The 16,941-nt window shown below is 52.6% G+C and overlaps 5 protein-coding genes across 5 annotated transcripts; 4 read left to right on the forward strand and 1 right to left on the reverse strand.

The window, feature by feature from the left end:
- Nucleotides 1-1,174: 1,174 nt before the first annotated feature.
- On the forward strand, nt 1,175-2,972 carry N7459_002325 (sugar porter family MFS transporter; the record flags this gene model as incomplete). Its single annotated transcript, XM_056941510.1, has 4 exons — nt 1,175-1,272; nt 1,334-1,662; nt 1,721-2,182; nt 2,248-2,972. The coding sequence occupies 4 exons, from the start codon at nt 1,175-1,177 to the stop codon at nt 2,970-2,972; spliced, it is 1,614 nt and encodes a 537-aa protein (XP_056803365.1).
- Nucleotides 2,973-4,464: 1,492 nt separating this feature from the next.
- N7459_002326 (putative ab-hydrolase associated lipase) lies at nt 4,465-6,318 on the forward strand (the record flags this gene model as incomplete). Its single annotated transcript, XM_056941511.1, has 1 exon — nt 4,465-6,318. One exon carries the CDS (start codon nt 4,465-4,467, stop codon nt 6,316-6,318), a length of 1,854 nt encoding a protein of 617 aa, XP_056803366.1.
- Nucleotides 6,319-8,359: 2,041 nt separating this feature from the next.
- On the forward strand, nt 8,360-8,661 carry N7459_002327 (uncharacterized protein; the record flags this gene model as incomplete). The annotated part of the gene is made up of 2 exons (XM_056941512.1): nt 8,360-8,459; nt 8,519-8,661. The coding sequence occupies 2 exons, from the start codon at nt 8,360-8,362 to the stop codon at nt 8,659-8,661; spliced, it is 243 nt and encodes an 80-aa protein (XP_056803367.1).
- Nucleotides 8,662-9,964: 1,303 nt separating this feature from the next.
- On the reverse strand, nt 9,965-11,188 carry N7459_002328 (uncharacterized protein; the record flags this gene model as incomplete). Its single annotated transcript, XM_056941513.1, has 3 exons — nt 9,965-10,751; nt 10,816-11,024; nt 11,099-11,188. The coding sequence occupies 3 exons, from the start codon at nt 11,186-11,188 to the stop codon at nt 9,965-9,967; spliced, it is 1,086 nt and encodes a 361-aa protein (XP_056803368.1).
- Nucleotides 11,189-13,596: 2,408 nt separating this feature from the next.
- Nucleotides 13,597-14,839, forward strand: N7459_002329 (uncharacterized protein; the record flags this gene model as incomplete). The annotated part of the gene is made up of 2 exons (XM_056941514.1): nt 13,597-13,846; nt 13,926-14,839. The coding sequence occupies 2 exons, from the start codon at nt 13,597-13,599 to the stop codon at nt 14,837-14,839; spliced, it is 1,164 nt and encodes a 387-aa protein (XP_056803369.1).
- Between the last annotated feature and the right edge of the window lie 2,102 nt (nt 14,840-16,941).

The following is a 16,941-nucleotide window of genomic DNA, read 5'->3' on the forward strand; positions in this document are numbered from 1 at the left end:
TTCCAGGCCCGAGAAAAGACAGCCGAGTCGCCACCAGCACGGCTCAATCTGGCCTCGGTGAGATAGCGAAACGCCAAAGGACCCCCTAACGAGCCCGTACCGGGGACTCGGTGTCCCGACGTTCCCATTCTCATGTCTTGGCCGTGCCGAGCGTTGGTGATGGACCAAATCTAGCGCAGTCGACCGGTGTCTCGACCAGATTCTGAATTCCGGGGTGGCATGTGTACGGGGAAATACTCTGGGGTGTGGAGGGCAAATCCGGAGAACGGAGATGGGGAACTTTCCCTGCTCTACGGCGTAGATGCTGGCACTGCCCTAAACGACTGTTGACAACCTTGGAGGAATCTGCTCGCTAGATTGCACTAGCTGTTGCCACCACGCTATGACTCGAATGACTGAAGTGTCAGCGCGTCGGGCCAACAAGGGATGCCCGTCTGGTGTTTCCCCAATGCGGCTCGCTGATCAGCGCTGACACGCATTCGGCATCCTTCACGCCCCCGTTTGCAACTGTCGGGGTCACCTCACAATTCCCCTTCTTCCCCATATTCCACTCCCTCATGACATTCTCCATGTGTAGAACCGGTGTCTCCATTTGCCTAGTCCAGCAGATTATTCCATGGCACACCTGAAACCAGGCAATATCGCAGACGTGGCTGGACTGCCGATCCCATCTCCTGGCCTTGGCCATCCCTCTTCGAGAACCTTTCGGTTCGCCCATGGTCCAGACGGAAGAGTTAATCTGCTCGGACGTCCAACGGCGACCGTGACTGGCTAAGACAATCGTTCCTGGTCCACTCTATCCTCGGCCGCGGCCGCATGGGCTCGTCGAATTCCCCCACACGTCGTACCCCCAACCCTAACCCCATACACAGGGTAAAAAACATGGAGGCACGGGGTACGGATCCCCAGCTGCGCTTTCTGGTTTCGGCGTTTTCTGGGCAGTGGCTGATCTTGTGAACTTTCTGGGATTTCCGGCTTTCCTCGTGGTTGATGGCGCCGGTGGAGTACAAAAGGACTCGTGGTCCCTCTGTTTATTTTCCTTTGGGCTGTTAGATCCTGCTCTATTTCCTTATCTACTTATTCGAGCGTGGTCTGCTGTGCGGGCTCTCGTTCCTTCGTCGACTGATATACCCATCCCATCTACTATTGTTCTCCTCTACTAGCTCTATCCGCAATGGGCTTCGGTCTGAAGAAACCAGACGATGCTGTCGGCTCGGCCGGTCCGGCCATCGCGATCGGTCTGTTTGTTGCCTTTGGTGGTGTTCTCTTTGGGTATGAATATCGCTTCTCCTTGTCGCCCGTCTGATAAACCCAGGCTAACCTGCGCTTCCAGATATGACACCGGCACGATTAGCGGCATTCTTGCCATGAAATACTGGCGGGAGCTGTTCTCGACCGGTCATGTCAACCCTAAGGATAATCTTCCCGACGTGACCTCCTCGCAATCCTCGATGATTGTTTCCCTGCTCTCTGCCGGTACCTTCTTTGGTGCCTTGGCTGCCGCCCCGATGGCCGACACCTTTGGCCGTCGCCTGGCCATGATCCTTGATAGCTTCGTCTTCTGCTTTGGAGTAATTCTGCAAACCGCAGCCACCTCCATTCCCCTCTTTGTCGCTGGTCGGTTCTTTGCTGGTCTGGGTGTTGGTCTGCTGTCTGCGACTGGTAAGTATTTCTGGTACGGGACTGCACCGAGTCTTGTTGCTGACACCCCATATTCTAGTTCCTCTCTACCAGTCTGAGACGGCGCCCAAGTGGATTCGTGGCACCATAGTTGGCGCCTACCAGCTGGCCATTACAGTTGGTCTGCTCCTGGCTTCCATCGTCAACAACTCGACCAAGAACCGCAATGACACCGGCTGCTACCGCATCCCCGTCGCAGTCCAGTTTGCATGGGCCATCATCCTGGTCGCCGGAATGATCGTCCTGCCGGAGACTCCTCGGTTCCTCATTAAACAAGACAAGCATGAGGCCGCTGCCAAAGCGCTCGCACGTCTTCGTCGCATCGACATCAATGATGCTGCCATCGTGGAGGAACTCTCCGAGATCCAAGCCAACCACGAGTACGAGCTCCGTCTGGGCAAGGCTACCTACTTGGAGATCATGCGTGGTTCCATTGGAAAACGTCTTGCCACCGGCTGTGCCGTCCAGGCCTTGCAGCAGCTTGTCGGCGTCAACTTCATCTGTACGTCCCCATCCATTCATTCCTCACCGAACGCCTGCACAGATGCTAATTCCTGCTGTCCACAGTCTACTACGGCACCACCTTCTTCCAGAACTCCGGCATCGAGAACTCCTTCGTGGTCACCCTGATCACCAACATCATCAACGTTGTCTCCACCTTCCCAGGCCTCTACATGGTCGAGAAATGGGGTCGGCGCCCGCTGCTCCTCTTCGGTGCCGTCGGCATGTGCGTCTCGCAGCTGATCGTCGCCGCCGTCGGCACCGCCGTCAGCTCCACCGTCGCCAACAAGGTGCTCATCGCCTTCGTGTGCGTGTACATCTTCTTCTTTGCCTGCTCCTGGGGCCCCGTCGCCTGGGTCGTCACCGGCGAGCTCTTCCCGCTCAAGGCCCGCGCCAAGTGTCTGTCCATCACCACCGCCACCAACTGGCTGCTCAACTGGGCCATTGCCTACGCCACCCCCTACATGGTCGACAGCGGGCCCGGCAATGCCGACCTCCAGTCCAAGGTGTTTTTCATCTGGGGCGGCTTCTGTCTTGTCGGCGTCGTCTTCGTCTACGCCTGCGTCTACGAGACCAAGGGTCTGTCGCTGGAGCAAGTCGACGAGCTCTACTCCAAGGTGTCCGTGGCGTGGAAGTCGACTTCCTTCGTGCCCTCTGTGCACTATGCTGATGTCCGCGATGTCGCGGCTTCGCGCCGGGGTACGCTGGCGCAGCTGGAGACGGAGGCCAATGAGAAGCGCAGTGGCGAGCAGGCGACTCATCTGGAGTCGCTTGCGAAGACGGAGGTTTAGGCTGAATCAGCGTTGATTGGATATGTTGGATGGGTTGTGATTATGTGTTGTTCTTGTCGATGCTGTGCTGGATATAACTATTGCGCTTGCGTATATATATAATCGATGGGATAACTATATATACTCTTGAATGAGACAGACATGACATTTTCAACTGACTATCCACTCCAGTATTCAATTCCTAATTAAGTGGTAGGAAGTTTGCTGAGAATGGCAAATAAATCATTAATTTGTATATAGGCAACCCAATATCCAGCGGGGTTGAACTTGAGAGAGTTTTTCTTCTTCTTCATGGCCAGAAGAAAAATACGCTTCCATTTGGATCTTATCAAAGCTCCTACATCGGTGATCTCGCAATGGCAGTCAGCATGTTATATGTTGCCAAAATTACACATCCGAGAAGAGAAGTTGTGAGGGAACAAGGCATCCGCAGGAATAAGACAATTTCTAGGAAGTGCAGTGTCTGTCATGAGAGGGTTCTAGATGATCCCAGCCGTTGCAAACAACGGCTGACCTGGAAAGATACATTGTGCTCACGCTGGAAACCCACGGGTGTGGTCTCCCAGGGTGCAAAGGGAAGGTCAGCCTCGTGCCATATGGTCCCCAGCCTTATATACGAGCTAGCAAAGGCTCCTTAGAGGCTCCCCCAAAGAGACAGGGGCGGTCAGACCGGCTTGCCATTCTTTATTGCCATGGGGATAGACTAGGTTCACTTCCTAGGACAGTTCAAATCGAGTGCAGGAGCTGCGGGCACAAACAAGAAGACTTCCGTCCTCGATATACTCGAGAAGAGCCCCCACGCTACGTCAATCCTCGAATCAAGTGCCATGGGTGCCAAAAGACTGCTCGATATTTTACTCTCGACACAGTAGCCCCCGCCGCAAGGCCAGGTCTTCAATCAGTCGGTCATTTTTGGGCGTCGAACTTATATGCTGATTTCAAGAAAGAAGGCTGTGATCTCAATGAGGTCGTTTTCGACCCAACTATTGTCTTCAGCAAGGAATCTGCCTTCATGCGGGCAAGAAAACTTCAACCAAAAAGACTCACACTGGAGAGTGATGGTGAGTCAGGGCAGAACTGAAAGGTCGAATGCACTGGGGAGAGAGGAAGGGGGGGAAAAAGGCGTCAGAGACAAAGCTTTCTACACATAGGGCACCCCCTTTGCAGTGGATTGCTGTCGGAATCAGTATGGAGGATTGGTGGAGTTTCGTGTATTAGTTTTTCCTACGTGTTGATTAATCATCCTTGGCCCCTTAAATTGATCCACTAATTTGGGCAGTTCAGCAATGCAGACTTGTTGATTCTTATTATCTTGTTAGTCGGCCTGTCCTCCCAGAGACTCTAGAATATCTTGGTGGATGTCTGACTTAAACCGGCAGCTGCGGGGAGACATTCCTGCTCTTGCAACGCTCGTTTCCCGATTCGCTTAAGTCTCGTCGTGGAGGCTTCGCGATGCGTTCTAGTGAATCGATGACGACTTGATCCTACGACCATGTCGGTCACCATTCCCCTGGAAACTTTCGGGGCGTCGGTGCCTACGGAGACAGATAAATCTCCAGTCCAGTCAATTCTCCTAGCCTCCGATGACAACCACGACCCTTCGTCTTCTCTCCAGCCTCAGCACCGAGCAACACGATCCGAGGGCCTTGTTTATGTCCCCGAGAAGCATGGGCGCCCTCGCGACCTCGTCCTTCCAGTCAACTCGTGTGACAACCCACTCTTTCCACCGCTACCAGCTTATGGCCCCCCAACGCTCGCACGCAACCTCCAGTATTATGCCATTCGATCGATCTCGTTCCTCCTGTCTTTAGCCTTTCTCACGGTTATATTTATCGGCGCACTTGTCTGCACGGCTGGCTCAGCACTCACGACAGCGGCTTCATGCTGTGCCGGCCCACGCCGCCATTCACGGAGGGTTTTTCACGCAGAGGAGGAGGCTCGCAGGCGGGCAAGAGCACAGTCTGATCGACAATGGGATATGCGACAGCGGAAGAGGCACCTGGACGAGGAGCAAGGCCCGGAGGAGTACCCAGCACGGGAAGGAGGCAAGGATCCGGTTATCTGCGACGTCGGCTATTACGCTCGGAGAGTCGGTCTCGATGTCGAATCGTTCCGCGTCCAGACAGAAGATGGATTCATAATCGCGCTGTGGCACGTCTACAATCCCCAAGAGTATACGGCCTTGTCCCCGGAGCAAAGACGTGAACGTGGCCCTGCCGTCTTTGGCCAGCGAAAGGCAGATTCGGCTCGATCTAGGCCTAATCCACGATATCCCGTCCTTCTCATTCACGGATTGCTTCAAAGCGCGGGTGCATATTGTACCAATGACGATGACAGTCTTGCATTCTATCTTTGCAAATCTGGGTACGACGTCTGGCTGGGCAACAATCGGTGCGGGCTGCACCCGGAGCATACGACACTGTCGACGGCCGACCCACGCATGTGGTCGTGGGACATTCGCCATCTTGGCACCCTCGATCTAGCAGCCCTTACCTCACGTGTACTCTACGAAACAGGATTCGAGAAACTGGGCCTTGTGTGTCACTCCCAAGGCACGACCGAAACCTTCGTGGCGCTCGCCAAAGAGCATCGGCCCGACTTGGGAGAACGCGTCTCAGTGTTCTGCGCTCTTGCGCCGGCTGCATATGCGGGACCTCTCGTCAGCAAGCCCTATTTTCGCTTTCTACGAGTTCTCTCTCCCGGAGCCTTCCGCCTCTTTTTTGGTATCCATTCGTTTATTCCGTTGATGATGACGGTGCGCCGTCTTGCACATCCCAAGGTGTACGGCACGCTGGCATACTTTGTCTTTTCCTTCCTGTTCGGCTGGTCCGATGCTCGATGGGAGCGTGATCTGCGCCATCGCATGTTTCAGTTCGCCCCGGTATATGTCAGTGCCGAAACTATGAGGTGGTGGCTGGGCAGCGAGAGCTTCGCAAAGCACCATTGCATCCTGTCCGCGGACGATGCGGACGATGAGCGTCGCCGCGAGACCGGTGTTGAACATGGCGATGATCCCCAAGATGCTTGCCTAGGGGGTCGTGGAGACGACCCTTGGTTTGGTCCCCACACGCCTCCCTTCGCACTCTGGGTTGGAGGATCTGATGGACTTGTTGACGGTCGCCGTCTTTTGCGTCGATTACTAGGTGGACGCGAGCCACATGTGCGAGTTGTTCACTCCAAAGTGATTGAGGAATACGAGCATCTCGATGTCTTGTGGGCGATCGATGCCATTGAGAAGGTGGGTACAGAAGTGCGCCAGGTCCTCCGGACAACCATGCCAGACGACGCTCGCAGTATTTGCCGTGTACCGTCTGGCATCGATATGGCCCTATGTGAAACGAAATAGCGGTGCATTTGTCGATTTCCGCTTGTATATATCATTGTCAGTCCACATCTGTATTAGATAGGTCTGGCTGTTCATAGCTGCAGTTCCATTCGACAGACCATAGAAACTTTCGTGTCCTTTCGGTGCATTTGTGTTTCAAGTTCAAGCTCTTTGCAACGCGCCAGGGCAATGGGCGTTGCTGCCTGAACTGTCATGAGCAGTGCTGGAGACTCGTCATCGTCCTTGTGTTGGACGGGATACACATTTCCCATCCGGTTGATTCTGGTGATTCTGTTAAAAACAGCCCTATAGACGGTCGACTGTCAAACATACATAGTACATCTCGGATTTTTAAATAGAAAAGACATTGTAACCGCTTGGTGGATGGACCATATCCCTGTGATCAGCTAAGGCAACCTTGGTGAGTTCAAAGTCTAGAATGTGGATATGACTGAAAACCCGGTTGACGTTGACACCTAGTAAGGAGTTTCCCAAGATCCGACTTTGATGGGAATGACCACAAAAGCTCTCGCGAAAAGCGTTTTGGTTTCAGGTTGCTGTGGCCAACTCATCCTTTCTCCATGTTCCAGAGATCAACTCTGCCTCAGTCATCTGATTCGAAACTTTCGAATCCCCTGGGCAGACCGGAGCTATTTGTTGATCAATGGCGCTCTATACTGTGTGTGCTGCATGCGGTTACTCCCTTTTGAGGCTGCCTTGACCCTGCGTCGTTCAGGACCTGATTGCGGACGAAGGCTGCGATTCATATAATTTCATCTGCGATCCTGGGGTCTTGGATTCGCCTGTCAATAGTACAGGAGAGTCGCTCATCGGCCAGGCCATCGATCTGTGAATGAAAGTATAGAGCTGGTTACAAAACGTCATCCCGGTATCAGGGGTCTATATTTATACTTATTGGTCGGGATATTCTTTGACAAGGTATGATCTGTCCCTCAAATTGACGCTCTCTAGATCGAGATAGCATTAATCATGGATTTGCCTATTAGTCAACACTGGGAGCTATCGGAATCAACCCCAGTTGGCCATTAGATATGGACTGGTATTGGGAGTCCAGAAGACAGAAGAGCATGTCTCCCTGATATAAGGACTATAAGGACCCCTCACCTTCTTACCAGAGGTATCAGGAGGGTGTACATTTCGCCACTCGTGTCTTTCGCTCGACGTCCTTTGTCTGCAAATGCATCTTCTATCAAAGTCTGACCGCACGACCAAAGGAAACTTTGCAAGGTTGCAAGGCAATGATAACCACTGAAATATAGTGAAATGCCAATAGTGGAGCACGCTAACCCCGCCAAATCATGCATCCCCGGATTTCATATTCCCAGTGGGACCGCGACTCCACCCGGAGTATCTAGACTCTAACATCATAGCATCGGGTCCTACTCTCGAGAGTGCTAGGCAGGAAGATCTCAGGGGAAGCGCCCAGTTGCCACCACTCACGCGCGATGTGTCATGATGTACACCGTTGTTGTGGTCGGGCTAACTGCATCGTCTGGGAACCAATCGCTGAGAGGTGAAACCGACAGAAGGGGCTATTCTAGACATCGCACACGCTGAACCCCCGGTCGCAATCCACCATCAGGCTATATCGCTAGGTTACTTGTCACCGGACACATGGGCATCTGGCAGTATTGATCGGAGATATCTCATAGAGCTGAACATAGATGAGACACAGATCCTCTGAAGTGAAGAGGCCTGGAATAGTGCAAGTCGCACTCTCGCGAGCATCAGCCAGGCTGGACTCAACGCCTATTGCCACCCCCGTCTTTCCAACCCCGGATGCCACCTTGTCACTGGTCTGCAGTGTCCAATCACCATGGCGCTTCTCGCTCTGTATCCAAGTACAAGCTCTTCTCTGTCACCAACCCCGCATGCCGCTGTCAGATGATTTGCACTATATAATCCGTGGGTTCAGGGGGGCGCTTCGTATTCTCCTGGATTGCCCTTCGAGATTCTATCCATCGCCTACTCTCCACTCTGCACTACCAGATCATCACCCCTGTGCTCATATTCATCAACAATCTCTCTTATTACTCTCACCATGTCTGCTCCCGTCGGTCCCATCATGCAGCAGCTCTCCACGCTGCCAGTCCGCTCCAGGCAGGGCCTGAACAACCTTCGCCAGCGGCTGTTCCAGCAGGGTACGCATCCCTTTCACTCGGCTGTATCCCAAGGCAAGCATTTCACTAACGGTGACCAGGAGAGAAACCTCCTAAGGAGGCTCACTTCCTTCGCACCTCGTTCAGTGTCCACAGACCCGTTTGGATCACCGCCGGGGGTGGTTTGTACACCAGCATGGCAGCCGTCTATCTCACGATGCGCTACCTGAGACGCCTCGCGTAAACACCTGAACACTTGAACGCCTCGACCTGGATGGGATACACCCAGCTTCTCTAGTTGACGACAAATACCCCGTTCCACACTTACCTTTACCTCACAACTGTACCGTCATCTCTACCCCGTACTGGTTATGGATTGACTCGGATGCTGCGGCAGTCTTTCTTTTGTTACCGGATGTTGGTCATGTTCTGGCCGCCATGGACTGGCATGACCGACCTGGATTGAGGGCTACTTTACCCTGGGCATCTGATCTCTGTATCGTTATTATCGCAATGAATGAAGTCTTCTTCTGGATATGTGATGGTAAGAATGACATGGTCCGGGAGTGTACCTGCGTAGGAGTGTGGTCATCGATCATGAGCCGCTAATCGGGCTATCATGAGAAATAACACCTTGCACATTCTCCTACACCAACAGATACCCAGATCCAATCGGTAGAATAGGGGGCCTGGAACCACCATGTCTTGCCAGATGACCTGGATGTATATGTGGCCAAGTGTATAACTACGACTTCAAGGAATGCGCCACCTGAAAGTCGCCCATAAAACAACATACCCCAACATTCTCTCCAGCCAAGGGGTTCAATTCCACACCTTCCATTCCCTCTCATCTACCCAGCGAAGCGTCTTCTCTAGCCTCGATACTAGACGTGTACATAGCATCCCTGACACCCGCTAATCCCGAAGGATCCAGTGCAGAGCCCGCCCCGTCTCCTTGCAGCTTAGTGCCAGCCACGCCAGCCACAACAACCTATCACAGCATTCCACTTCCCTAGGGCGTCGTCACAGATCCGGGGATGATCTCATGATTTGCTGGCGCTGGTTTGGCCCTCTTAGCAACCCCGCACTCGGCGATTGAGATGGACTGGAGGGATTGGGTTACAATGAGAGAGTCGGCGGTTGTGGAGAGGCAATTAGGTGGTTCATTTAGGGGATTGAAGTTGAGTGGTTTGGAGCGAAGGCCTGGTACTGAGGATAAAAGATCACAGTTCATAGGCATAATACGTGGCTGGAAAGTGTTTCATGCGGTTATTTACTGGTCTATATACTCATTGAGATGCATTGCAATAATCGTGGTCAACTATTCATCAGATCATATCTCACAGCTGCAGCAGAGAAATTCATCACGCGTCGGGAATGGAGTAAATGATGCCTAGGCATTGGCAACTTCATTGCTTCGGATTCCAGTGGTAACTGTACAGATCAATCGGGAAGCTTTGGACTGTCCCATTGCTGAGCGTCACAGTCTGCCCTGGACAGGCTCCATTGACGATTCGCTTGAATTGACACTGCAGTACAAAGCTCAGTCAGTAATGCCGGACTCGAAACGCGGGAAAGGGAACTAGGGTGCTCACCTCATCGCCACAAAGATTTTCCCCCCAGTTGTCTCTGCCTTGGATGATAAGCCCTTTGAGATGGCAGACCGGGATATTTGCAAAGATGCCGTTGGGCGGTCCGTTGTCATAGCTATTATCAATATCTAAATCATCGCCATCGTAGCCAGTGAGTGCCTTGACGCTTTCGGACCCAGTCCAGGTTCTATTGAAGCCTTTTCCTGTGGTTTGTGCCCAGGCCGAAGATTCGTACATCATGGCCAGGGTGAGGCCCAGCTGTTCCAAGGCATTGACGCCAGGAACAGCATCATATGGCTGGTCCGGGGCCGCGCCGTCGGTGTGCTTGATCGCGATGATAGTGTCCTTGCCAATGACAGTCCTCGACATATCCTTATGAGAAATGCTCATGTTCGCAAAGGTGGTCCCTGACGAGGTGTCCCAGAGATCCGACGCGTTCACGAAATAGACAAACTGCTGGGTCCACATGTTCGAGACCGCAATCGCATAGATGGCGACAAGGACCTTGGCAGTCAACTTGAACTCGGTGTTCGACGGCGGCTCTTGCGCAAAGACTCCACCTTGGAGCCAGCTGAAGATCCCGGTATGGTTCTGGTAGTAGTTATCAGAGACCACGGGGGGATTATAGGCGGGACTATACAAGGCATCGTTCGCCATCCCGATAACTGCGAGTCTCATGGAAGTTACCGTTTGGTTCACATACTCTGCTGCAGTCGCCGCCGTTCTAAGTTCCCTTTCCATGCTGGAAACACATTGGTGTTAGCCCTCGCTGCAATCGGCAATCTTGCTCGATTCGTGGGACTCACATTTCAACGGATTGGTGTATAATGGCTCCTAGGACACCCGTGCCGATCGTAGCCCCAGCACTACCCAGACTGGCAAGACCACCGATCAGCTTGAGAGTGTCCACTGCTGCGCCTAGGGGGCCTGCCATGAACGTCGTGGCGAGTGTGATAAATGCGCTGAGGGCGCTGAGAGACCCCGATATTGCGGAGTTTTCCCATGTCGACGACGCCTACGTATGCAGTATAATTAGAAAGAGCTCTTCGGATACCGAGTGGAAGAGAGAAAGGGATCAACGAAGCATACCGGTTCACCGTAGTCTTCCGATACGAAACTCGTCAAGAGGTCTTCGGTCGTTGCGAAGTCGAGTTGAGCATTGAGGATCGCGGAATCCATGACGTTGATCCAGAGGATGAAATTATAAATCGACCAATCGATCGCCCAGTATATGGGGGTTAATGATGGTTCCTTCGTGGTGCAGCCATCTCCGTCCGCTTGAAGAGTGCATTCCTCTCCGCTAAAATAAAGCGTGGCAACGATCAGCAAGAGCCCACCCACGGCATTTTGATTCAACTGACGGATTGCATTCAAATGCATTCAATGCAGGCGTGATGTTTCGCATATAGTCCATGGCTGTGATTCCAGTATTTGGCATCTCGTTTGCACTACGTAGGGTCAGGATCAAATCCGTGATCACACAAATGGTTCTGGGCCCTTACAGATACCCAAGCCAAGTATCCATACTGAACTGGTCCCACATTTCAGTGGTTACCGAACCCTCTTTGCAGAGTGCGGCATAGTCGGTGCGTACGGTTCTGTGTGTAGAAGTCGCGGTAAGATTTTCACTCGTGCTCTTCGAGGCCGACGGCGTAGTGCCAGCGCTCGATGTAATGGTCGTGGACTGTCTCGAAGAGGTTGTGGAGCTTGTAGCGTTTGACGAGCCAGTGGCTATCGACCTTGGACGCAGGTTGTCCTTCCGGTTAAGTGATGCACTGGCAATGACAGCTGCGAGGTCTGAATTAGTTCTGCTGTAGCAAGAGCCTTGGAGTCACTGACCCATTGAGGCTATCACGATTGGTTTCAAATGCATTGTTACGCACCAGCCGACCAATTTCGAGTCCGACTGAGTAGCAATGCCCGTATACCGAGATGATAGAAGATGGAGGATGAAATGGCAGTGGTACGAGCTTGAGCAGAGGTCTCGGTTCCTCAGTTTCCTGTGGGGAACACTGTCTTCCTAAGTATGGTCCCCAATTGGAGTATAACTTAGTGCTGATAATCATTGATATCACAGTGGTACGCGTGCCCTCTGAGACGATCCAATCTCCACGGAGATGTGAGCTTTCCTAGTTTCGAGATAGACACGCATCACCCTGGGGCCAAGAGGGGCACTGCCAGATCTTCCTTCTTCCTTCGCCACGATAACGGAGGATTCGAACATGCAGTCCGTCAGATTATACGACCAATCACGACTGTCTAGTGATTGGATCTCTTTTCTATTTACCTGCGCATCAGAGACAGCTTCCCCTTGTGGGAATCAAGGCACGATTGACTACATGGAGCGCGAGATTCACCCGCGCAGATCCAAGCAATCACCCAGTATGAAGCCCGGGGTAATCTTGCGCGGCTGAGGGATGCCGACTTGGATACCTCATCTATCAAACCACCCAGAGAAGTAAACGATGCGAGAAGGTTGCATTGTGGACCCTATGTGGATCGACTAGATCTACTAGGGGCAATCCTGCAGCCTCGGGCACGTATATACAAGTATAACCTCCACGAACTTTGGGGGCCAGGAACACCAACTCAATTGCAAGGGTCAGGCAGTAACTAGCTGAGTGGGGAAACCCTATCTCGCACCAGCTCGATGATGCAGTATTTCCGAATATCTAGCGAGACTATTCCGTCTGGGGTTTTGGATAGAAAACCCCACAGGCGCTTCCATACGGAGGGCTCCATATTCGCAGCCTCGCAACCTGGAACCGCCCCTATCACCTCGTATCTGTACATCATCGGATTTGCAATTGGTTCACTCTCGCTCGGGCGAGTATAGGCAGTATAGGCATGATTTTAAAGAACCCTGTCATCCAGCTGCAGCGGTTCTAGCGGCTGCCCCCATCAGATATGCATGCAACCCAACACGCATGAGCAATGCCCGGCCCAGCGCTAGGATTTGCATTATCTACGTAAGAGTCGAAGCTTGGAAGACTATACACGGTCTGGTCCTTGCGCGCCTGCGGAATCGTTGTGATTGTGATGTTCCTATATGATCTAACCATGTGCATCTGTACCGCGTCAAAGACCCAACAAGGATAGAGAAGCGCAAGAAGGAATGTTCCAGTGAGTGGAGAGTGGCAATTTCCCCAAGACCCATTGGGTGGTTCTATATCCACTTTAGTGCTTGGTATCATATTCTCTTATTTGTGAAACGATATGGGGGCGTGGATGGCTCGGTCCAAATGAATCCTTCGGGATCTACCGCCAGTGCGTTGATATGCGTGTCTGCTTTACAACCGTTAATAGGTCCAGCATGTCCGAGCGAACAGGTAAGCTTGCAACGCTCTTATCGGGGATGGAGAAATTACCCCAAAGCGCCAGCCACGCGTCAGTTTGTGGAATAGACGTAACCTCGGAAGAACAGACTATCTTTATGCAGATCCGGTGAATCATGGGGGCCTCCGGGGCCGTCTCCATTGACAGCGGGAGATAATGGATGGTCCTGTGTAAAGATAAATTCCCATCTTCGCTGATCTCACGGATTTGCTTCACTCAACCATCCAAGCTACAGTCACCTTTATACCACCATGGTTCTATTAAAAAACTCAATATGGTTGCTTCACCTCCTGCAAGGAGCTCTGGCAGCGAACATTAGGAGACGTGGAAGTGTAGATGTCTCCACGCCGGTCAATGTGCCTTCTACCTCCGTTCCTGCTGTCAGCCCTGCTCCCTCTTCATCCTCCTCCTCTCAATCTTCTTCCCGACGCCCAATTAAGTCTCGCCTCTACACTTCTGTCAGGACTGCTCCAAGTCCATCAGTGTCCAAGTCAGCTGCCAGTAAGTACTACCTTCTCTGAGGTAGACACCAGCGTCCTAGTAGAGTCCATTTCTAACCTATGGCTGTCAACGCAAACAGCCACCATTCCCAAGACTTCAGCGCCTAGCTTCAGCTCTGCGACCAAGTCCACGGCTGCGCCAATCACCACTTTTACCGGCTACTTTTATCACTCCGACGATGGTTACGAAGGGTGCTCTTTTACCGAGTCTGGCCTTACGGGACTGTTCTCGGCTGCTCCCTCGACGTCTGGCCAGACGGGCTACCAACCGTGCGTATACACGGCGAGGCCAACCGTGACAGTGGGCTCCAACATGGGCCCAATTCTCTCCACCATGAGTGACGGCGTGGTCGTGTCCTGCAGTTCGGCAAAATATCAAGACTACAACGTCAATAACGTCAAGGAGTGCGTCGGCTCGAGTTCGGTGGTTTCCACCGACTCGTCCATGTACAATTCATACTACTCCTCCAGCGCGTCGGTGGCAGCGTCCATCGCGTACGCGCAAATCTCGGCCGAATCCGCATCCTCGGCGGCCATGGCAAGCCCCACGGCTATTGTCTGGATTGGCGAAACCTGGGAATACAAAGACTATTCTACCACGGAGAAGATTAACTGGATGGCTTGGGTCGCCCGGAATGACGACATGTCGGGCTATGCCGACTGGTGCGACGATATCGTGTCTGTCAAAAAATCCAACGACTATGTCCAAAGTGTCGAGGGAACCCCCATGCCAGAAACTGTGAGCTTCAAAAAGAGTTCCGTCGACGCTCTCAAGGACTGCACCTATGCATCACCCACAATCGGTCAGGTCGAGGCTGGCAACTTGACGTGTACCGGTTCCGACCGCATGAATATCCCTTGTACCACCGACTTTCCTACCTTTTCAAATTATAATACGACGAAGAAGTGCTCGAAGAAGTCCTGGAGTATTGGACTGGTTCTCGCGTGCCCCATTAGCGAAAGCAGCCATGAGGGGAAAAATGTGCAGATTTAGTTACATGCAGTCGGGTATATATATAATGACTTCACGATGGAATACGAAGCACAATGTTACTTTTGATTAAACATTTCGAAGAGAGCAAAGACATAGATCAAGTAGATTAATGTAAATAGGAGCCTGTCTGCCATCGTTTGATGACATGACGCGAAGGGGAGTCTCCAGGGGTTCTATTTAGGGGCGACGAAATGCGCATGGCTAGGAATATGCAGTTCTTGATGATTCCATCAGCCTCGCAGTCTTGATGTTGAACCAGCGTATCCCCACCCAAGTGAGGCATCTCACGGTCATCCGGCCCACTAGTCAACCCTGTGTATGCAGTAATTATGTGTCCTAGCTTGTAAGAAAATGCCATTTGGCTGCATTTTGTCAAGTGGAACTATATGGATTTGCAACGAGGCTTGGAGGACCCCAAGAGCCCACATCCACTTATCCTGGTCAAGCTTCCAAGGTCCTTTGGGCACAGCAGACCTGGCTTTCTCATTCGCCTTCTCGATTCGAGAATACCAAAAAGCCGCTCTTTCAGGGCTGAGATAAACTGCAACAGAATGAGACCAAGCTTCATACCAACCATAGAACTATGGCGAACTCCAAATTCTTTAAGGCTGCATACCACGTCCCCCTTGCTGCTGTCTCAGCCCTACAGCCCTGTGGCACTGCGACCAGGATTTTCATCGATCCTGCGTGATGGACTGCTAACGATGCCTACAGTATCTTGAACAAGTCTACAGTGATACAGCTACTCAACTTAGGAAGGTAGCGTGATTGGGTAGTTCAACTACAGTGGATCCGTAGGGACGTTCTCCATTTTCCGGCTGAACGGTCGAAAATGCCTCATTTTCGGGTCGTGTAGACCAGCGGAAACTGGTCTACAAGTCCACTAGATTGCTTCATGATTCCAGGCCATTGGTGGTTGTCTACGATCATTATTACTTGTAGAATTCTTCCTGTGGTGCGGGGAGGGGGTTGTGCATCGGCACCGCCTCTTCTATAATTATCCCGCAGCGGCTCCTGCACATCAGCGCTTCGCTGACAAGCTCTCCCACCTGAGTGGTGAGTGGTCGCCCTTCTATAGCTCATCAGGGGGTCCATGCAACCTCCATGGTCCAAGAAGGCAACGAGCTGCGGGCAATGGAGGTCCCTTGTGGCGGATTTATTCTTCCGTCGCCCAGCACGCCTTTTCCCCTCCAACGACGGTCCAATAGAGAGACAGTGGGCATTTCCACGCCTGGTAAACCCTCCTCCCCGCCTCACAGTGCAGAGTCCACTAGAGAAGATAACTTCCCCGAGACACCATTCTGGACCACGCCGTGGATGACGACGGGTGGAGACGGATTCCAGTCGCGAGCAAAGTCCAGCATGCAGGACAAAGTATCCCGGGATCGCGAAAGTTCCAGTCCCACCTGCACGCTAGACCCAACAGTGAGCTAAGCCTTTCACTGGATCTCTTGTCGGTAGCGTGGCGTTCTTGGCTGGAAAAGCTTGCCTCGGACGTTGACATTTCAACGCTGCCGCGCTATTTATGGCAGTCGACGTCTTCCTGCTTTTCCGCTCGAGGGATTCCCTCGTCGATCGTGACAGTTAGCACACGCAACGTCGACCGCATCGCTATTCATAGATGCTCAGCGCATTCATCTTCCTTCTGACCGGATAGAGAAGGGCTCGACGCCTTTAGGTGCAGGACGGAAATTCCGCGTTGCTCTTCCGTGGTGCTGGACCTTAACGGAGCTTGATATTGAGTGTCCCCTCACGCTGGAATTTCTGTCCACGTCATTGGAAGCCTGTGCTTACAAGCCTAGAATCAAGTTTGCGTCTGGCTTCCCCTCATGGTCGCTAGCCGGGACATGGACAGTGCCTTGCTTCCAAGGGGCATCAATGTACGGCCGACTGGATCTCCCATCTGGAGCAAACTATCCAGGCAGCCGAGTTCCTGAATTCCAGCAGCTATCCGGCATACAAACACCGCCGGTCCGGTTTCGCGGCTCGGCCGTTGCACTGCAGGCGAGAGGCATCGCGATCTTTTCTTAGCATCGCATCACGGCGAGTGGGGAATCCATGCACGCTCGAATTCTTCCATACCCGATTCATCGCATTCCCCG

This window comes from Penicillium hispanicum (assembly GCF_028827665.1).
Source record: "Penicillium hispanicum strain IBT 35686 chromosome Unknown utg000002l_segment0_segment0, whole genome shotgun sequence".
Lineage (NCBI taxonomy): Eukaryota > Fungi > Ascomycota > Eurotiomycetes > Eurotiales > Aspergillaceae > Penicillium > Penicillium hispanicum.